Source organism: Mytilus edulis, chromosome 7, assembly GCF_963676685.1.
Source record: "Mytilus edulis chromosome 7, xbMytEdul2.2, whole genome shotgun sequence".
NCBI classification, from domain to species: domain Eukaryota; kingdom Metazoa; phylum Mollusca; class Bivalvia; order Mytilida; family Mytilidae; genus Mytilus; species Mytilus edulis.
In genome coordinates this window covers 9,376,820-9,399,104 of record NC_092350.1, presented here as the reverse complement: position 1 = coordinate 9,399,104, position 22,285 = coordinate 9,376,820, and the positions used below count along the sequence as shown (strand labels likewise).

The following is a 22,285-nucleotide window of genomic DNA, read 5'->3' as shown; positions in this document are numbered from 1 at the left end:
TATATTTTATTGTTTCAGATCAAAGGGACCAAGCTGTTAAAAACAATTAATATCTTTTGTGTTTTTCATTTAAAATCTTGAATGTTTTACTTACACCAAAGCAATTTATAACAACAATAGAACGTGTAGAGTGCGAACGCGCATGGTGCGAACGTGTACGGTGCGAAAGTGTATTGGGCGCGAACGAACGTGATACCGAGCAAGTGAAGCAGGCAAAATCCACCAGCCGTAAGCGGTTGAGCTAAGGAAGTACTTCTTTAGCTCAGTCGGTTAGCGCGCTGCCTTGTAATACAGAGGTACCGGGTTCGAGTCCCGGTGGAGACAAGCAATTTTGTAATGAAATTCGTGCTCTCCGGTTACATTGGCGCCCAACAAGAATAACCCACGGTTAGAAGAATTACCTAGCCAGGTTAAAATATAAATATAAAAAAGATGAAAATATCATCATTATAGAGTATAATGACTCTTGAGGTGGGGGAAGTGTGACGGGATTGCTTCCCTTAGAAAAACTTAGTAGATACTTAGTCAGCCGTAAGCGGTTGAGCTAAGGAAGTACTTCTTTAGCTCAGTCGGTTAGCGTGCTGCCTCGTAACACAGAGGTCCCGGGTTCAAGTCCCGGTGGAGACAAGCAATTTTGTAATGAAATTCGTGCTCTCCGGTTACAGGTAAATTCAATAAACACAGAGACATCATTACGCCACAGATTCTTCTTTACAATGTTTACGTTTATTTCTATGATCGAATTGCATTTTTTTCTTAAAAGCTATATCTTTTAGACAATGATTTGTTTCACACAGTTTGGCTCTAGTCATTTCTAACAATTATTCGAATAAGTTGATTTTTTTTTTTTTTTTATGTCTTAGCCTTTAAATATTGTGAAAAAGAACATTTAAAGATCTGTTTCTTTACCATTTTTAAATATCTGAAACTTTTGTATGTGTATTAGCAACCAAGATGGCGTCTATCGCAAAGTTTGTATTTTACGACGTACAATATTTTTTTACATTAAATCCATTATATAGATTTTAATAACTTTTATCAATATGATGATTTATTTCTTTATAATAAGATCAAAATAATACTAATCGCTACTTTCGGTAAATTTATTTTGCAACATCTAGTTTATATGGCGGGAAATTTAAATTAACAGGTGCCCGAATCAATTTTTTTTTATAAGAATGTCAGAAAATGTATATCATATTATTCATCATTTTTAAACTATTCAGCACAAAATTTGAAGCTTTGGGGGAGATCAACGAATTTTAAAACGATTTGTTTAAATGGTGTTTTAGAGTCATCGGTCAGGGATACCTGGAAGATGGCATATATTGGATAAATACTTTAATCGCTTATATTGATATGATTATAGAATATAAATCGGTAGCTATAAATCAAGCTTGAACCATGAATTTGAAATTATTGATGACGCAAACCTCTTGCTTACCAAAAAACTTTTAAATGGTAATTACCACAACGCAAAAAAAACAACAAAAAACTGAATATGTTTTTTCCCCCAAAAAAAACCACTCTTGTGTACACCCAGGCGTTTTGATGTAAATGTAGCTACGAGCTTGAATCATTTAATGAAAAATATGACAATGTCAGTCTTTTTTAAAGGGAACACTAATCTGAAATAATTTATATTTTGACACAAGACTTAATTGTTTCTATCAGAAATCTTTTCTAAGCATTGTTTGTGGTGTTGCTTTATGAAATCTACAGCTTCATGAAGGCAATTCCATGATATATATGGTGTATGGCGGTGTGATTTCATATCAGCAGGTGAAGATCTTTGCGTTTGTTTCCAGTAACCGAAAACATTCTTGTATGTGTGTTTGCCGGTATACTCGCCAGGTTGTTGTTGTTATATACTGTAATTACAAGGTTAAATGCATTCCCTGTACTTACCATATTAGTTATTTATGTTATTTATATACATCACGCGGTATACAACATGATCAAGATTGAGTGTGGACGGCCGAGATAACAGAAAAATAACAAATAACCCATACGTGCCTGATATAAGTGCCTCGCACATTATGGTCTTTAATTTTATTGTTTGTTGATATGTTTGCGTTTGTGTTAATGAAGCTATCGTATAGCCTTTTTTTGGCTTTTAGACTCAGGTGCGACCTAGAGTTGGACACTGTGGTAAATTTTCATTTTATGTCTAATAGACCGTGGAATTCTATTGACACACTAAAAATCTTCATCGCACTTCTAGTCATGCCTCTGTTTTACTCGTTTGAATTGTTTTACTTTTCATTTCATGCCCTTTTTTAGCTGACTATGTAACATTGGTTTTGCTCATTGTTGAAGGCCGTACCGTTCCCTGTAGTCGTTAACTAAGCATTTTCCTATGTCATTTGGACTCTGGTGGGGTGTTGTCTCATTGGCAATTATACCACATCTTTTTATAGAAAGAGGTAATACATTACTCGTATAAATTACACCACAAAGCACAAAGTGAAATAATTTTATGCAAGAGCCTTCTATTTTGTTTGGCAATATTTCATCAAAAAAGCAAAACACGTAAGTCAAAAGATATACCATACTTTACATTTATTTACATCATTAACAAAATAAGTACATGTATAACAAAAAAAAATAATATAGTTTAACAAAGTTGAAGCACCGTGATATAGTGTTGTAGTGTTAATGATGCCATTTCAAATCATCAACTCCTGTTATGTTGCACTGCCTGTGGAAATACACAGCCGTAGAACTGCTGATTATAACCAGGATACATAAACGGTGACATTCCATGTGTATAAGGTGAGATCATCGGGAATGGTGAGTATGACTGCTGACTGATGTTACCATTTGTTTCCATTGTTGTAATCATTCGGGAACCAGGTTTACCTACACCAACAAACTGTGATAACTCTGGTGAACTGTTGAAGCTTGTACTCTTGATGTGACGCTTTTCTTTCATCCTTCGATTCTGGAACCACCATTTAATCTTATGTTGGCTGAGTTTGAGTTTCTTGGCAAGCACTGGTCGATCTTCAAGCTGGAGATATTTGCTGTTACTGTAGTATCTTTCTAGTTCCATCAGTTGTGAGTTTGTGTAGGTAGTTCTGACTCTCTTCTTTGGCTGGTCGGACTTGTCTGAATCGTCTGAGCATGAACCAGGTGAAATACAATCTCTTGATGATGAGTCTGTTGAGCTGAAGCTGTTGTCATCAGAATGTAATGAGTCATGGCGTTTCCTCTTGTATTGAGTACGTTGAGCTGAGTTGGCAAGAGAAAGCTTTATATCTGCTGTACATGACTGGCTGTTGTTTGGCAGATATATGTCGTGGATATGGTTGACAACTGCATCAGTAAAGAGGGGATCTGAGACCCTGCTGCTCTTTGACAGTTCTACTATGCTGAAGGACATCTTGGATAGTGCGTTCTGTTGATTAGCCATCTTTGTATGTTATGTATAGTTGTTAACTGTTCGAAGACACTTTGACAATGAGTGCACTTGTCACTTTGTCTCTTTTATACTTATCTAAGTTGACAACTGAAAACGAGTCGTGACGATTGTTATCAAAACAATTTAGAAGTCAGCTTATTGGGATCAACGACTCACTGTCATTCATGGCCAACCAACACACTTCAATATTCAATTAAAATTAACTATTCCAAGTTTATTTGATTGACGCTAATTAATTATGTCAAACAATTTTACGATTTTAAATCATTTCTATTTGTTAGATCATTATGTCATCCAAGCCAACAAACTGATTTATATGTATTCACAAGCCAAGTTTGTAAATGAAATAATATATATTATTTTTATTATTTGAACATGAGCAACTTTTTCAAAACGTTTTAAAAAAATCTACTGTTTAAATTTTCATCAAATATTGCGGAAACCATGATGGTTTGAGAGCATAATCAAATGATTATATAAACTAAGAAAATTGTCACTATTCGTATTTAACGATCCTATTTCCTTTTTTTTTAATAACATCCTCACAGATACCATGCATGCACCGAAACAAGCGGGAACGTATACATGTATATACGAATTTTGTGTTATTATCGAAAAAATGAAAGAAACATTCTGCCGAACCAAAGCAAGAATTTTATCGAAACTTAGGCAGTCTTCAAGATTATCAACAAACCCGATAGTCCTGACCAGAAACAAATGTTTTATTAGCACTAGTAAAACGTTCATGAAAAGAGACCGGCTCATTTATCAAAATCCGTTTTTAAATACAATTTATGAATAAATCATTTTTAGGCTTGTAATTCAAAATGTTGTGTTGTTGTCCTGATAACCATTATTTCGTTTGTTTGAACGTGCCTTCTAATCAAAAGTGTAAAATGTTCACTGTGTCTCAGTCGATTTCTTATTGGAGTTATTACCCTTTAATGTTTCATTTTTGTGTATTAGATAATCAAATACTAGTAGGTGAAATTTTTAAAAAGTCATTAGTAGACTTTTCTTTTATATATATGAAGATTTTTATATTCGTTAAGTGTGTTGGGCAAAATCCAATGAAAATAATTTAAAGCTATAAACAGAAACATTATAATCAGTAATACAAGAATAACAGATAAGAAATTTTTGTCATAAATTATATTCCGGTTTTCAATGTTGGATGTCTATTGTTGAAGATTCACAGACCAAGGCGAACAACGCCAACGCTCTGTGGCCTCTAGTTTTAATAAACGACTTTATAGGTAAGCGATACAGGCTCACTAGTGCCTTTTGTTTGTAAACACGACACATGGTAGCGACACATACAGGCTCTTCAGCCTCTTGTTTGTAAATACGACACATACAGGCTCTTCAGACTCTAGTTTGTAAAAACGACACATGCAAGCTCTTGAGCCTCTAGTTTGTAAATACGACACATACAGGCTCTTCAGTCTCTAGTTTGTAAATACAAAACATACAGGCTCTTCAGTCTCTAGTTTGTAAATACGACACATGCAGGCTCTTTAGTCTCTAGTTTGAAAATACGACACATGCAGGCTCTTCAGTCTCTAGTTTGTAAATACGACACACACAGGCTCTTCAGTCTCTATTTTGTAAATACGAAATATACAGGCTCTTCAGACTCTAGTTTGTAAACACGACACATACAGGCTCTTCAGTCTCTAGTTTGTAAATACGACATATACAGGCTCTTCAGTCTCTAGTTTGTAAATACGACACATACAGGCTCTTCAGGCTCTAGTTTGTAAATACGAAACATACAGGCTCTCCAGTCTCTAGTTTGTTAATAAGACACATACAGGCTCTTCAGTCTCTAGTCTGTAAATACGACACATACAGGCTCTACAGCCTTTAGTTTGTAAATACGACACATGCAGGCTCTTGAGTCTCTAGTTTGTAAATACGACACACACAGGCTCTTCAGACTCTAGTTTTTAAATACGAAACATACAGGCTCTTCAGTCTCTAGTTTGTAAATACGACACATACAGGCTCTTCAGCCTCTAGTTTGTTAATACGACACATGCAGGCTCTTCAGCCTCTAGTTTGTGAATACGACACATACAGGCTCTTCAGCCTTAGTTTGTAAATACGACACATGCAGTTTCTCCAGTCTCTAGTTTGTTAATAAGACACATACAGGCTCTTCAGTCTCTAGTTTGTAAATACGACACATACAGGCTCTACAGCCTTTAGTTTGTAAATACGACACATGCAGGCTCTTGAGTCTCTAGTTTGTAAATACGACACATTCAGGCTCTTCAGACTCTAGTTTTTAAATACGAAACATACAGGCTCTTCAGACTCTAGTTTGTCAATACGACACATGCAGGCTCTTCAGCCTCTAGTTTGTTAATACGACACATGCAGGATCTTCAGCGCCTCTAGTTTGTAAATACGACACATGCAGGCTCTTCAGCCTTAGTTTGTAAATACGACACATACAGGCTCTTCAGCCTTAGTTTGTAAATACGACACATGCAGTTTATAAATAAGACAGCTTCTAGTTTGTTAATACGACTCTTCGTGATAAACTTCAATAAACAACTGTAATTTATTATAAATGCACATCCATAAGTTATAAAGACAAATGCTAATCTTGCATAAAAAGACGAATAAAATTGAGAATGGAAATGTGGAATATGTAAAAGAAACAACAACCCGACCATAGAGCAAAAGAGTTATTTCCCAATTTTGGTGGGGTTCGTGTTGGTCAATTTTAAGTGTCAATTTTAAGTTTTCTACGTTGTGAATTTTTTTTATGGATTTGTTCGTCATTAAGTAGTTTATAGTTATTGCTATTGCGTTGTCGGCTTTTCTACGACTGAAATAGTTTTGAATGTCCCTTTGATTTCGGTTTAATAAACATATAGATGATAAAAAATATATATTTCATGCAAAAGGGAAAGTTGAGTCAAGTTGAACTTAAGACAAATACAATGCTACACATGGTATATACGCATATTAGAAAACTGTAACTACAAAGTTACATGCTTTCTCTTTTCAAATGATATAATTATAATGTATTTTTATATAATTTACTTTCTGCAACTGATCGAGATTATGTTTGGACGGCAGAGTTAATAGAACAAGAATAAATTTGTTCAACCCTATTGCATGCTCCTGTGGCAGCCGCTTGTTTCAGGCACCTTGTCAATCGTGGTCTTTAATTATGATTTTTTAGTCTGGTGCTGTTATGTTAGGAAGTTGAGTTAAAGTAGGCATTTGCAATAGAATTTTTGATTTAATTTTACTTTACATAAACATGTGGGAGATAGAGTTGAGTATATAGTAAATTTAACACCCATACATGGTTGAAAATCAATAATGTAAGTTGGTTTGCATTTTTTTCGGGTGCTGTCTCATCGAAGTATACAAAATGTCTCCTTTTATTTCTAATAGTGCTTCGAATTCTATCGGCTAACAAAAATAAAATCGTCACCATGGTACCTCTAGGTATGTCTCAGTCCTGGGAAGAGGCAATACTTAAAAATTGTCGACACACAAGTGCAATGTTTTATAAAGAAGAGTCTTAACTCTTGTGTGTTTCATTATTGCTTTGATAAACCCAACAAAACACGTAAGACAAAAGATATACTACTTTACATTTATTTACATCAATAACAAAATAAGTATAACAAATAAATACATACATAATTTTTTGTTTAACAAAGTTGAAGCACATGTAGTGTTTTAGTGTTAATGTTGATTTCAAATCATCAACTCCTGTTATGTTGCACTGCCTGTGGAAATACGCTGCCGTAGAACTGCTGACTATAACCAGGATACACAAACGGTGACATGCCATACGTATGAGGCGAGACCATAGGAAATGGTGAGTATGACTGCTGACTGAAGTTACCATTTGATTCCATTGTTGTAATCATTCGGGAACCAGGTTTACCTACACCAACAAACTGTGATAACTCTGGTGAACCGTTGTAGCTTGTACTCTTGATGTGACGCTTTTCTTTCATTCTTCGATTCTGAAACCACCATTTAATCTTATGTTGGCTGAGTTTGAGTTTCTTGGCAAGCACTGGTCGATCTTCAATCTGGAGGTATTTGCTGTTACTGTAGTATCTTTCTAGTTCTAACAGTTGTGAGTTTGTGTAGGAAGTTCTGCCTCTCTTCTTTGGTTGGTCGGACTTGTCTGAATCGTCTGAGCATGAACCAGGTGAAATACAATCTCTTGATGATGAGTCTGTTGAGCTGAAGCTGTTGTCATCAGAATGTAATGAGTCTTGTCGTTTCCTCTTGTATTGAGTACGTTGAGCTGAGTTGGCAAGAGAAAGCTTTATATCTGCTGTACATGACTGGCTGCTGTTTGGTAGATAGATGTCGTGGATATGGTTGACAACTGCATCAGTAATGATGGTCTCTGGGACCCTGCTGCTCTTGGACAGTTCTTCAATGCTGAAGGACATCTTGGATGGTGCATTCTGTTGATAAGCCATTGATTTATATAAGTTGTTAACTGTTCGAAGACACTTTGATAATGAGTGCACTTGCCATCTTGCCTGTTTTATACTTACCAAAGTTGACAACTTATAATGAATCATAATGGTTCTTATCAAAACAATTCAGACGTCAGCTTATTGGTATCAACGACTGTCATTCAAGTCCAACCACCACACTTCACTGGTTTGTATATATTCAATTACAATTAACTATTCCAAGCCTACTTGATTAATCAGTGACGCTAATTAATGTTGTCAAATAATTTAACGATTTTGAATCATTCTTTTTGTTAAATGATTATGTCATCCAAGCCAACAAAGTGATTAATAAGTTTTTACTATATTAGTCAAGTTTGCGAATGAAATATAATGATTTTTATTATTTAAACTATTGTATGTATCTTTATTCTCGTAACCAAAGTAAAATCATGGTACAGAGAAATATACAAATAAATCAACATAGTATACATTTAAAATACAGATGTAGAGACATAAAGTGGATTCTAGGCATTTAATAATAATTCTTATAAACTTGCACAGATTGTGACGGGTTGCTACTATTCATTAGACCTTGACATTTTGAAATATTTGGTCTGTTTACAAAAGGATGCTTTAGTAGCAAATTTCTACTATCGTCTATTGCCGAGCATTCTAAAATATAATGGACCTCGTCGCCAATATCACCGGAACTGCACAAAGTACAAATACGATCTTCTCTCTAAATGTTTTGCCATCTAACAATTTCGATAGGAAATTTTGTGTTCAAAGTTCTAAATCTACAAAAAGAAGCACCCTTTTTAACTTCTGGGCTGATCTCGCTCAGTTTGAAGATAATAACTTTCGTGTGTCTTCTAAATAAGATTTCACAGTCTCACATACCAGGTTTTTTTTAATAGATCAGTGTATCTTGCAACGGTATATATCAATATTATATATATATGTTTCTGATGTAAGTTGTTGGTGAATATTCTTCAAGTTGAAGTAAGGTAGTGTGGGTGTCTTTCGCTATCTGAGATTGTAAATAACATAAAATCTAAGGTCCAGATTTTTCCTCAAATTATCAAAATTTGATTCTGAATGCAGATAACTAGAATAAATTTATAAGGATTTATGTATTATTATATATGTCTCTGGTTATATCAATATTTTTATAAGCGTCTATTTCTTTGCCTAATTTAATGTTTTATAATCGTCAATTTAATGGGACTAACGGTTAACTCTAAAATGGTGCATTTTCAGAAGGAATCTACATATAACTTTGCTTTTTTATATTTTACCTGGGAAAAAAACGAACTGTGACCCTATCTTTTCAGTTGATATTCTCAAAGCATTTCTTAAAAGCTATATATCTTCTCGTATTTTATTTTACAATTCTATGCATTTAGTTAAGCTTCTAATGAGGGTCTCTAATCACATAAATTAAGTTTTTACCTGCATGATCGACCATAAAAATTGTGTCGTTTTGTTACAAACTGTAGCTTGAGATAATGCTCGGTGACCTATAATTTTCATTATTTTTTTGAACATATCACAAATATGCGAGTAGGCCAAATATGAATGAATTTTAATCATACTAGTCCCATAAATATATTTAAGCTGTTTATTCTTTTAAATGAAGTATTAAACCGGGCAGACCTTATCACTTCCCATTACTGTCTTGGTCATACTTATCAAAACAAACAAATAGAAAGAAAACAGATTTGTAATATATTTCCACATAAAACTGTCCGTTGGTATTTGTTCAAAGTTTCTGGTATTTAGAGATTTTCATAAAAACCAATGAAAGGGCGCATTACAGATGTTCCTTTAAAATGCACCAATGGAAACCAATTTAATAATCGACAGTGTTTGGCTCGTATTTTGAAAATACTTAGAATGGAAGATCAGGTGCTTGTGCATTGTGTTAACGTTTTAGCTTATAATCGAGTTTTGCAGTATTTAATTCAATTTAATTCCTCCAAGTTAACAAAAAAGTCTGTCACTCACCATGAACTGGATAAAATTATAGTGACTGTTTAACCCTTTCGGTGCCGAATTCAAATTCCCGACGTTAGAAACGTCACCATAAAGATTTCACCGAGTGACGTTCTACAGCCAAATAAAAATAAAATATCGCCGCCGTCGTTGTGAAAACGTCAAAAGTTTATACAAAAACTCGTGTTTTCAAAAGATCAAAACGAAGTCGTTCGTTGACAGAATTTCATGAAATGAGGACCAACAAACACAGAAATGTTTTAAAAATATTTCTTCGCTTTGAAATAATCATAAATCTTTTTTGTTTTTCTTTTAACTTTTAGAGAACACAAAAGAATTTTCAGCGAAAAAAAAAAATCCTTGACTTTTTTTAACTCATTTGTTTAATACAACATGAAATCTTTTTAAAAGATCCTTTATTATTGCACTGTATTTTACATGAATAATATTTCAAAATTCAACTGTTTACTCTTCCTGTCCATATGAATGAAACTCTCTGAAACATCGACCAACACAAAGACCCACGCCACATACAGAACACCATGTTGATATACGGGATTTCCTGTACTTGTTATAACCTGAACACTTAACACATTTTCGCCTCTTGCCATCAGGAATAACATCAAGAAAATGCATCCTTATTGCATTTGCAATAGGAATGTTGTCTGGTCTTCTCCCCCTCCTTCTGTTGCCTCCTCTAAAATCCCCGATCAAACCACGAACTACTGCGTTTTGAAATTTCACATGGTCTAATTTCCTCTGGACAAGAAAACAGTTTCTGTAGCATATATATGCATTTACTGAAAAAATATTAAGTGCAAGTTTATTTGTTTAAGTCCGTGCAAATCTATTATATACATATATATAAATAAGAAGATGTGGTATAAGTGCCAAAGAGACAACTCTCCATCCAAGTCAGTGTATAAAAAGTTAACAATTATAGGTCAAAGTACGGCCTTCAACACGGAGCATTAGCTCACACAAAACAGTAAGCTATATACTTGTAATTAGATTAGAAATGATAACGGGTAACGAGTGAAAAAAATCATACGTGGTACTTATATCAACTTATCCTTGTTCTAGGCAATGCATGAAATATTTGCAACTGAACATAAGCACATAGTCTTTTAGTTAGGCTTTGAATTGACAACTAAAAAAGCTTGCAAATGTTTAAGATGAGACATACCTGTAGCTGTAGTAAGAAGGTTGAAGAGAATTTTTCTCCAGAGTTTCACACCTTTAAATTGTGGCTCAAATTTAAGCAAAAGCTGATCCCCAAGATCGACACCGCCCATGGTCTGGTTGTATTTGTGGACAACACTTGGAGCAGACACAACTCTACCTTTACTATTAACTTTTCGCACAGTTCTGAAAAGTATTAAGTAAGACTTGTTTTATTGTATGTTTACTTTGGTGATATTATAATTTTATTAGCCATGACTGTTACTTCAAGCTTGTATACTTTGTTGTATAGTTAATTTTGACATTGTGTAAGAAAGTATTTCATATATTCCACGATGTAAGTATTTTTTGACAACGTTGTATTTTAATAACTTTTTATTTTAAAAGTCAAGTATTGTCAAATTATATACCGGGCTGAAGTACGTTCAAATTATATAGGGATTGGCCTATCGGACAAAGCTGGGTTGAAAAACAAGAAACTTACCGTGCATTTTCACTTGTTGTCAGGAAAGTCACATTTCTCCGATCTACGTACAAAATAGCCAAAAGATCTCTCTGTGATTTAACAACAACACTTCCTTTGGGGAGCCGAGCTGTTTTAAAACTTGCAGGTAAGCCCTTCCGTCTTGCTATTACAGTTCCTGTTGCATACGTTCCCCGGTTCCTTAGGTCGTTCATCAGTTTAGGTGATGAAAACCAATTATCCATAGTTACATGATGGTTTTTGCCAAAATGAGGATGTACTAAATCCATTACCGATTTATATCTATAAAAAAAATTGATTGATTGATTGAGTGTTTGTCCAGTCACAAATATTGCATGTATAATCATGACGAAAAAAAATAAAAGGAAAACCGACAATAACAAAATGAAACGATTAGCTAGAAATAGGTAAGAATTAGAACTTTTTATCAAGTCAAAATGTTAAATATGCGTGTCTTATATTCGGCCTTACTTGATTATAAGAAGTAGTCATTTCTTAATTAACAGCGTCATTAAGTTATACCCTGTATAAACCTGGAGATGTGCGTAAATTTTGGTCTACTTTCATGGATTGTCATATTCATTCGCAATACAGTCGCCATCGATTTACAGAAACAATCATGTTAATTTGAGTCAATTAAAGTAATATTTTTCGTGTTCTTTTCCGATAAGGTATTTTCATAAAAATTATCTCGCCGATATTATTTTGGCATTTTCGCTAAACCTGAAAATCCAGAGTTACCACCCCCTTTTTTTCACTTACCCTTGTCCATTGGGATGGCGTTCTGTATTTCGTTTCCCTTTGTACACATTTATCTGATGGGTATAACCTGTTCTGGATTCAGCTAAGACGAACAACTTTGCTCCCCATCTGTGTGCCTTCTTGTTTGAAATGTATTGTTTCAAAACATGACGCCCTTTGAAACCAACTATTCTCTCATCCCCAACTATGTTTTGAGATAGTCTGAAAATCCGTAAAATCTATTTACAAGTCTTGTCTCAATTAAAAAAAAAATACATTAAAAAATAATATGTATATTTTAGAATTTCATAATGAACGACAAAACCAGATTGTACAATTTTTATTACATTGATTTTTTTTACTCTTATCTTTCCCGAAACAAGAGGTACCAGTGTTAAATCAATGACAGTTAGTATGCAGTGGAAAATATGATTAGGACAAAATTCGTCTCAGTTCCAGCAATAAATTATGTTTATTTTTAACATGGAAACATGACCGCGTAATGACTTGTGTATATTTCTATATTTGAGTTGACATTTACCTATAATTAAGTTCGAACACTTCATTGAAGAATTCAACAACTGGATTTATCTTGTGGAGGGGGTCGTATCCTGGCTGACCTCTTGGAACTGCTGTTGTATTGTTGCTGCAATGCAGATATCTCAGTATTGCCTGAAATCTATTTCTGGACATCACATCCCTGAAATTTGGGGTTTCAGAGATACCAGACGCTTCCCAATAGCTTTCAATGGAGGATTTCTTTACGATACCCATCGCGAGAACAAGACCAATAAAGGCTCTCATCTCAGCATATCTAACTGGTGACCATTCGTTTGATCTGGCATGTCTTGTTGGATTCTCTGTAGTTTGGCACTGGTTGGCATACCTGTTGACAAAACCAGTTATATGTTATTAGATATACAGGATTACTGGTGTTTTTGTTGGAATGGGGGGGGGGGGGGGGGGGGTGGGTGGGAGGGTAGCAAGAACTTTTAAATTAATATTGTGAAAAAATGTCTTTGCTATCTTTTGGAGCGTTATTTAATTATTAGAATACTTTGAAAATTGATTTGTAGACCGCAATTATATTACGGAAATATATAAATATACATTTAAAGAAAATTAAGAACGTTATAATTTGAAACATATAAAACCAATAATGTACCTATTTGTTTCATCTACAATGCGATATCATGATTAACGTCTAGCTCAAACGTTTCTTTGTCTACCACAGAAAACCAAGGGTTAGGCTGTCTTGCAGCATTGTCTGGCATTTCAACATCAGCATCGTCAGAATCTTCGTCGCCCGAAGTTACTATGTCTGTTATGTCACCGTCACTGTCTTCCATAGCTATGTCGGGAACAGTACAGACGATCTTTTGACATTTATGACGTCATATATACTTAACGTATTACGTCATAATGAATTCAAAACAACAATGTATATATTATATAAGAATATCAAAAGCATAAAAGACAAAAAGAAATAAAATATGATTGTTTTATTAAAACCAATTAAACGACATATATGTCGCATCGGCAGTCAACCCCCAAACGACATATTTGTCGCTTCGGCAGTCAACCCCCAAACGACATATATGTCGCTTTGGCACCGAAAGGGTTAAAAAAACCCAAACCTATGCTATGGCATAGACATGGACCATACTCATAGCTATAGTATAAGCTAACAGTGACACACGATAAAAGCACCGAGTATATAGTATATGTTCATCATAAAGAACTAAAAAATTACACTCTACATGACCTTTATAATTTTATAGATTTTACCTAGAGTTATATATAAATCTAGAGTTCAGTGGTTGTCAAAATGTTTGTTAACCCTTTGAGCGCCGAGACGTTGTTTTTTCACATGGTTACGTTGCCATACATATTTCAATGACGTTACTAAAATGATACGTAGCGTAACGTCAACACATTACCGTACAAGCACATGCACGTTTCCTCGTTAATCGATTAATTGGACATCCCATACATTCGGGGAAATTTCCCAAATCTCTGGTGACCTTTGAATTAACTTGAGTACACGTAGCAAACTATGCGTAAATTCTATGTTCAGGGATTTTTGCTTAATTTTCGGGCTAAAATTTGAAGATATTTTTATTCTTTTCTAGAATACTATTAAAAAAACCCGACAATATGGAAATGAATGAAGATTCTTATAGCATAAATATTATTAACAGTGAAAACATATTGAAGAAAATATAGCTCAATTACTGTATTTTGATATTAAAAGGGTGGTAAAGGGTTATTTTCGTGTAACATGTTTTGCTATTTTTATTTCACGTGCAGCCGTGAAAAAGGTTCATTATTCACCGTGTTTTGTGAAATCGGTAAAAAAATCAACGTGCAAGAATTTTTAATTGTTCGTTCATCGTGAAATGGCAACTTTATTTCGCCTTCCTTCTTTCAGTTACCCCCTCTCTTTACGCCCCTCTATGAAGCATCATCATATGTAAGATTTGATATCATCAAATGATTAAAAAAACGAGCAGTGTTCTCAGTTTCTTCATACTTAGCGCGGGTCTGGGTTTTTTTTCTAAAGCACCATCGATGAAGAGTTCGACTTAACACTTTGCAGATCTTTTCATATCACCACAATATTAGGGATACAAGTAAATAACATTGTAATAATTCAACCATCATAAGTCTCAAATAATTGAGTAAAAAATAGTTAAGCGGAAAACATTTCATAAATATACAACAATACTTATCCGATAACGTATAATCTGAAATAAGTTTGCTTTAACTTAACAATTGTGTGACTTATCTTTCATTTTGATTTGCCTATTTGGTTTTGAGGAATGTCCCTTTTCTGACTAGACCAGTATATTTAATAGTGAACATTTAGCATTTATTTTGCTTCTTTTTTTTATAAATTTATCCTAAACTGGTTTTTTTTTGATATTCAAGTCAATCAATATTTTACTTGTCAACGGCATGCAAATTTTCATAATTTCACTAATTATTTATTTTTTTATGCAACACTTGATGTCTCAATTTAATGTATTAATATCTGTGGTTCACTTGACCTTTTAATGGTGTAAACTGATTTTTACAGATACTATTTCTATAAAATGTTATGAACTTAATATCAGTAAAAAACACAATTATAGGTCCTATGCTGCATGTGCTAAATACAAGTCCGACTTAACCTCAGTCATTAAACGGGTTCTGTCGATAAAAATATTTTATGTTTCTTGTTGCGATCTTTGACATCGATAATCTGATGTAGATCCCTTTTTCATAGGTGTGATTTCCGCAGAAAATGAGGAGAAACTATCTAATCGTAAAGACAAATTCTATTGGCAAGAGTTTCTTTAGGTATTTCGTTAAAATCGACATAGCCCCAAATGCTTGAACTATTTTCTTTCATAGATTCCTACATTATGATGTATGTCTATTTTTGTTTAAACTAGTACATGTACACGGTAAGGTTGAAGTTTGAAATAAAAGAGGTAAATGTTGGTACCAATAGTTTACTCCAATCATAATTACGGACGACGTACTTTCCTTTTGACTGTGATTGATTCTATAAGTTTTGAATTTGATTTGAAACATGCACAAATATAATCACAAGCTCAATTTTAAAAAGAGATCCAGACTCGGTGTAAATGAGACTTGAAAATGACACTCCAGGACACAAACAAATTAACAAAGATATATAGAGGTCAAATTACTGTCTGAAAAGAAGATAGTCGGACATATGCATTATACGATATTTCAAACACTAAAAGCAAAAGTATAAATTGGCTGTTAATAAATTTATTCCAGACTACCAGTATTTGCTATATCATTCATTTCCTAAATCAAAATATAGCAGTCTGATATCAACGAACGCAATCGCTTGGACATTAAAAAAACCCCACTCAAATACTATCGAAAACAACGACTGAGACAATAAAACAACTCTCCTGAAGGCATGAGTGGAAAACATCGCCGATGACTGACACAGATCAATTGCCCCGGGTTAAAATGTTGTCATTCATATCCCATCCAGTTAGATAGAAGATAATACGCAATTTTAGACGACCCTTTATTTTCCAGTATTAAACCAAACGGAAAATTAAAAAAACACTTGTCTTAGAATCACAAGAGATGCCTCATAATATGTTTTTATATTTTTAACTCTTTTCCATAGCTCTATTTGATTATATCTTGATCTTTTTATACAACTGCAAAATTTGAAAAATATTTCGTCGTATATTGCTATCACGTTGGCGTCGTCGTCTGCGTCGTCGTCGTCTTCTGCGTCGTCGTCGTCGTCTTCTGCGTCGTCGTCGTCGTCGTCCGAATACTTTTAGTTTTCGCACTCTAACTTTAGTAAAAGTGAATGGAAATCTATGAAATTTTAACACAAGGTTTATGACCACAAAAGGAAGGTTGGTATTGATTTTGGGAGTTTTGGTCCCAACATTTTAGGAATTAGGGGCCAAAAAAGGGCCCAAATAAGCATTTTCTTGGTTTTCGCACAATAACTTTAGTTTAAGTAAATAGAAATCAATGAAATTTAAACACAATGTTAATGACTACAAAAGGAAGGTTGGTACTGATTTTGGGAGTTTAGGTCCCAACAGTTTAGGAATTAGGGGCCAAAAAGGGACCCAAATAAGCATTTTTCTTGGTTTTCGCACAATAACTTTAGTTTAAGTAAATAGAAATCAATGAAATTTAAACACAATGTTAATGACTACAAAAGGAAGGTTGGTATTGATTTTGGGAGTTTAGGTCCCAACAGTTTAGGAATTAGGGGCCAAAAAGGGACCCAAATAAGCATTTTTCTTGGTTTTCGCACCATAACGTTAGTATAAGTAAATAGAAATCTATGAAATTTAAACACAAGGTTTATGACCATAAAAGGAAGGTTGGTATTGATTTTGGGAGTTTTGGTCCCAACAGAATAAGGGGCCCAAAGGGTCCAAAATTAAACTTTGTTTGATTTCATCAAAATTGAATAATTGGGGTTCTTTGATATGCCGAATCTAACTGTCATGACTGTGTATGTAGATTCTTAACTTTTGGTCCCGTTTTCAAATTGGTCTACATTAAGGTCCAAAGGGTCCAAAATTAAACTTAGTTTGATTTTGACAAAAAATGAATCAGTTAGGTTCTTTGATATGCTGAATCTAAAAATGTACTTAGATTCTTGATTATTGGCCCAGTTTTCAAGTTGGTCCAAATCGGGGTCCAAAATTAAACTTTGTTTGATTTCATCAAAAATTGTATAAATGGGGTTCTTTGATATACCAAATCTAACTGTGTATGTAGATTCTTCATTTTTGGTCCTGTTTTCAAATTGGTCTACACTAAAGTCCAAAGGGTCCAAAATTAAACTTAGTCTGATTTTAACAAAAATTGAAATCTTGGGGTTCTTTGATATGCTGAATCCAAAAATGTACTTAGATTTTTTATTATGGGCCCAGTTTTCAAGTTGGTCCAAATCAGGATCTAAAATTATTATATTAAGTATTGTGCAATAGCAAGTCTTTTCAATTGCACAGTATTGCGCAATGGCAAGAAATATCTAATTGCACAATATTGTGAAATAGCAAATTTTTTTTTAATTAGAGTTATCTTTCTTTGTCCAGAATAGTAAGCAAGAAACATCTAATTGCAAAATATTGTGCAATAGCAAGATTTTTTTTTAATTGGAGTTATCTTTCTTTGTCCAGAATCAACTTAAATCTTTGTTATATACAATATACAATGTATATTCACTTTTTACTACCAACTGATAAATTAAAATAATCTTTACCATTCAGTGATACCAAGCAGTTTTTTTACATCTTAATATTTTATGATGTATTTAAATGAGTAGTTATTGTTGCAAACTCCATTAGAAATTTTAATTGAGATTAGTTTTGGAATAAGGGAAAGGGGGATGTGATTAAAAAAATTGGGTTCAATTTTTCTCATTTGAAATTTCATAAATAAAAAAGAAAATTTCTTCAAACATTTTTTTGAGAGGATTAATATTCAACAGCATAGTGAATTGCTCTAAGAGAAAACAAAAATTTTAAGTTCATTAGAACACATTCATTCTGTGTCAGAAACCTATGCTGTGTCAACTATTTAATCACAATCCAAATTTAGAGCTGAATCCGGCTTGAATGTTGTGTCCATACTTGCCCCAAACGTTCAGGGTTCAACCTCTGCGGTCGTATAAAGCTACGCCCTGCGGAGCATCTGGTTTTATGTTATAGTCATACGAAGTAGCTAGATTGGAGTCTTGTTTAATCTTTCCTAGTAACGAAAAAAAACTGGATTCAAAATGATGACAATAGTGTAATAATATTAATGAATCAGATGGACTGATCTACATGCTAACTTCTGTATATAAACAAGTTCGTATATCAATTGCGTGTGTTGGGTTTGAATTGTCAGTACTATAGTATAAGCTTGTATGTAATTTTTATAGAATCATGCACTGCCGTCCGTGTTTATATATTGTTTATTCTTTAGCTGTTGTTGAACAATTATGTTTGTTAAAATAAATAATTCAGAATTTTCTTTTGGCACCAGTATTATTTTTGAAAGAGTCCGTTATGATATCTGAAAGTTATGATATCTGTAGTATGGTTTACAAATGAGACACATATAGCCACCACAGTCATCAGAACAAGGCTATAAACTACGGGTCGTCGGCGTACTGCCTTCGACAATAGTTATGTATATATGATCTCCCCCAGTTTTTGGTTGGGTTAATGTTGCTCAGTCTTTAGTATTCTTTGCTGCCTTTAACTTGTCTTTTGGGCAGTTTTAGTGTTTTGCCATGACATTGTTAGATTGTTTTCGACTTGTGAGTTTGATTATCTCTTTGGTATATTTTACCTCTCTCCTTGTATGCACGATTGGTCACTATATAATTCAATGTGAAACACTTAAAATGAGATAATCACGACATGCATGTTTAAGTATTGCAGGATCGAAAAAAAAAACATGAAAAGAAAGTGTATGTGATACGACAACTTTGCCAAAGGCTTCTTCCTAGCTTTGGAATAATCAGTAAATTTTTGTAGTCGTTAATTCCCTCCTCCAATCTAGAATTGTCGGGTACCAGTTTAACATTAGGATAAATAACGAAAAGCTTTTAAAAAGAGCTTGACTTGTCAAAATTGGACCAAGCACAAAAAAAATAAAAACCAGCACAGTAACAAAGGACAAAACTAAATCCAAAAATACTCAGTAAGTGATGGGTAAATAAAAACACGACCTTAACTAAAAGTTGAATATGTATTCTAACATATTGAATTGACTACAAAGTGAGACGGATGTACAGTACACATAAGGTGGAGTATGCAGATTGTATGCCGTATTTAAGTATTAGAATGATCAATCAAAAAAATCCGGGTTTGATTTGGTTTTCGCAGAAATTATCTTCTTAGACCGGCATTGTCAAAATTATTCCTTATAAGTTATAACTTTAATTGATTGTTTTAATACTAGTGAAGTAAACCTATGTTTAAGCCAACCCAAAATGGGTAAATTTCTCAAGAAATATGATGGGTAAAAGAGTGCATTCAAAAAGAGATATTCCCGGATTCTACCGACTATAGCTGCCGAGCTAACCTTCTAAATTTGAACAAACAGTTTTATTTAATATATTTACAAACAGCAAACTGTGTTACCAATTATCGAATGATTTTCGATCTGTAACACTTCACATTGTAAAAATCGGTAAAAGATAAATGGTTTTACTGCAAAACGTTTCCAGTGAAGTACCTGCCACTTTTATACACACAAACGTCACACACAGCACCAGTTTTGATGACGTCATTCAGATAAACGTTACAATTTAAAAATAAGATAACAACTGTATTTTTTTAAGTCAACCATGTGAACTAATTTCATTCAGTTAACTTAATAAATAAAGGCATACAAAGTTTATAATTGGAGTATAGATTATGTAAAAATTTGCACATTATCACAGAAAAAATAGTTTTCAACACCAAAATTCAATATGTATTTGAGACTTTTATTTTTATTCTTGAAACACAGAACAAAGTCGATTATTTTTCTTTAAACCTTATATGGTTTCGGAAGTCAAATGAAGTTTTTTATGTATGTTTTTAATGCTTTGTGGTTTCTACTAAAAAAGCGACAAAAATGTCGTTTTGGCGTGCTAGCGGTAAACGACAAAAATGTCGTTTTTGCGCCGAAAGGGTTAATGTCATTGTTAACTCAAAAATTACAACGATTTGGTTCATACATGAGGGTAGTAATGCCCTATACCGGTGGGCGTCAAACAGTAATGTTCGGCTACCATTACCGTCAGATTGGTAAAAATTTTACTGTGATTTGTCAAAGGTCTTAGAAAATTATCGTTATCGTTATTTTTGGAAAAAAATTAACGTGATTCTTCAAAATCACTTAATTTTGTCATCGTCTAAAAGACAGTGTTCATTTTATTGCTTTCACCCAAAAATAACCATTAACGTTATTTGGTAAGAATTTTTACTGTTGTTCGTCATGAAGGTACCCCCATTACCATCCTCATACATGTAACTATATAAATGTTTCTCGTTTTTACAATGTATGTCCCATTTATGGGCATTATGTTCATCGGTTTGTTCATCTTTTTGTTCATCAGGGGGCCTCTGAGGCGGAGTGGTCTAAGTAGTTACTACTGTAATCACTAGCCAGTCGACTCAAATCTTAATTGACAAGGATTGTGAGTTTTCTTATCTCCAGGCACTCAGGCTTTCTCGACCAAGAAAACAGGCCACCACGAAATATAATGTAGCCCAATGGCGTTGGATTAAAGTGACGTTAAAATTAAAAAAATTAAACCAAATCTTCCTCTGCCATGAAAATGATTTTACTTCCTATGGATCAAAGGCAGGAATCAACAGAAACAGACCAGTTATGGCCGAAATCTGTATTTTTACAATTATAACTTCGGGCGCATGACTGGAACAACTGACAGAAGAATATTGATTCCAAATGGAAAAATGACCCATTCCACACGAATTAACAGACTTTTGTTAAGATCTACTTGATAAATGTATATAATTCCAAACATGTACACAATGTACATGGATTATTTCAATTTAATGTTGCTTAACTCTGGGACTATTTTTAAATATAGATTCTACCACTGCATCGAGTGTGATACGATATATATATATCCACTCGAAACAGTTAAATTTTCAAGAGATTTGGTGGTAGAATCTGTTTCTCTAATGATTTTCAAACAATATGCAGGCAAATTTATGCCTTCTTTTCGAATGATCTGCAAAAAGATGTGTTCTTTCTATGTGACGTCTTCAGCATGGTTGCCTTTTTTCATGGCGTCACAATAGGAAATACAGAGGAAAGCAAGAAAATTCGACGTCATAATCGGATTTTAACCAATGAAGAACTGAGATCAAATGAACCACACGTTGATTAAATTTTTTTATACAATGGGTGCAGAAAGGGATAAATTGACGAAGAATTAGAGAAATTTGTATATATAACTTTTTGATGAGAAACACTAAATTTCATAAACATATTTTTTTTTTATTGAATTGTAATTGGTCTATATTTCTGACTTTTCTTAAAAATATGACATAAAAAAAATCTTTATAGTGGTAGTAGATATTTAGTTGCTAGTTTTTCACAAGAACTTAAACTTAAACCACACTGAATTTGAACTTTTACTTCACCCTTGTTGGCGAAACATGTCGACCAGAATAAACTCTCACCATGTGGTAATTGATGGGTGTTGTTGTCTTTGTTATCGTTTTATTTTACTTCAATTGTATAGTGTATACTCAGATATGGTTTGAACAATATAAAAAGAAAACAACTTACATTCATATTATATATATGACCCTATAAATACTACATGTATAGTACAAACCAAACATGGTAGCCCTGCACAAAGGAACGCTTCTCTCTCTAATCTCACCACTTCTCCCTTTAGATCAGTTCCAAAATAGAAGTAACTTTTTCCTATAATTCTGAAGTAGTGTGAGTCCTGATTGAGGGGTTGTTCCCAACCTC

At 33.7% G+C, this 22,285-nt stretch overlaps 5 protein-coding genes across 9 annotated transcripts in view; 1 reads left to right on the top strand and 4 right to left on the bottom strand.

Moving 5' to 3' along the window:
• The window catches only part of LOC139529875 (dynein axonemal intermediate chain 7-like), a 33,588-nt gene extending 32,607 nt beyond the window's left edge, over window positions 1-981 (bottom strand). The window contains exon 1 of one of the 2 annotated variants that reach the window (XM_071325816.1): window positions 910-981. In XM_071325816.1, coding sequence (XP_071181917.1) covers window positions 910-912 — 3 coding nt within the window. In that variant the 5' untranslated portion in view covers window positions 913-981. The remainder of the gene's footprint in view (window positions 1-909) is intronic. The other variant, XM_071325815.1, reaches the window with a different exon arrangement.
• Window positions 982-2,677: 1,696 nt separating this feature from the next.
• Window positions 2,678-3,415, bottom strand: LOC139482940 (homeobox protein zampogna-like). The gene has a single exon (XM_071266969.1). It carries the CDS (start codon window positions 3,413-3,415, stop codon window positions 2,678-2,680), a length of 738 nt encoding a protein of 245 aa, XP_071123070.1.
• A 3,710-nt stretch (window positions 3,416-7,125) lies between these two features.
• On the bottom strand, window positions 7,126-7,896 carry LOC139482939 (homeobox protein zampogna-like). The gene has a single exon (XM_071266968.1). The coding sequence runs from the start codon at window positions 7,894-7,896 to the stop codon at window positions 7,159-7,161; it is 738 nt and encodes a 245-aa protein (XP_071123069.1). The 3' UTR covers window positions 7,126-7,158.
• Window positions 7,897-9,680: 1,784 nt separating this feature from the next.
• The window catches only part of LOC139529863 (carboxy-terminal kinesin 2-like), a 28,918-nt gene continuing 16,313 nt past the window's right edge, over window positions 9,681-22,285 (top strand). For 2 of the 4 annotated variants that reach the window (XM_071325802.1, XM_071325801.1), the window contains exon 1: window positions 9,760-9,807. In XM_071325802.1, the coding sequence (XP_071181903.1) occupies window positions 9,775-9,807 (33 nt within the window). In that variant the 5' untranslated portion in view covers window positions 9,760-9,774. Of the gene's footprint in view, window positions 9,808-22,285 lie in introns of all 4 variants that reach the window. The other 2 variants (XM_071325804.1, XM_071325803.1) reach the window with 2 other exon arrangements.
• Window positions 10,273-13,629, bottom strand: LOC139482499 (piggyBac transposable element-derived protein 4-like). The gene is made up of 6 exons (XM_071266413.1): window positions 13,496-13,629; window positions 12,822-13,166; window positions 12,302-12,502; window positions 11,540-11,821; window positions 11,060-11,241; window positions 10,273-10,673 (listed from the first exon to the last, which is right to left on the bottom strand). The coding sequence occupies exons 1-6, from the start codon at window positions 13,627-13,629 to the stop codon at window positions 10,339-10,341; spliced, it is 1,479 nt and encodes a 492-aa protein (XP_071122514.1). The 3' UTR covers window positions 10,273-10,338.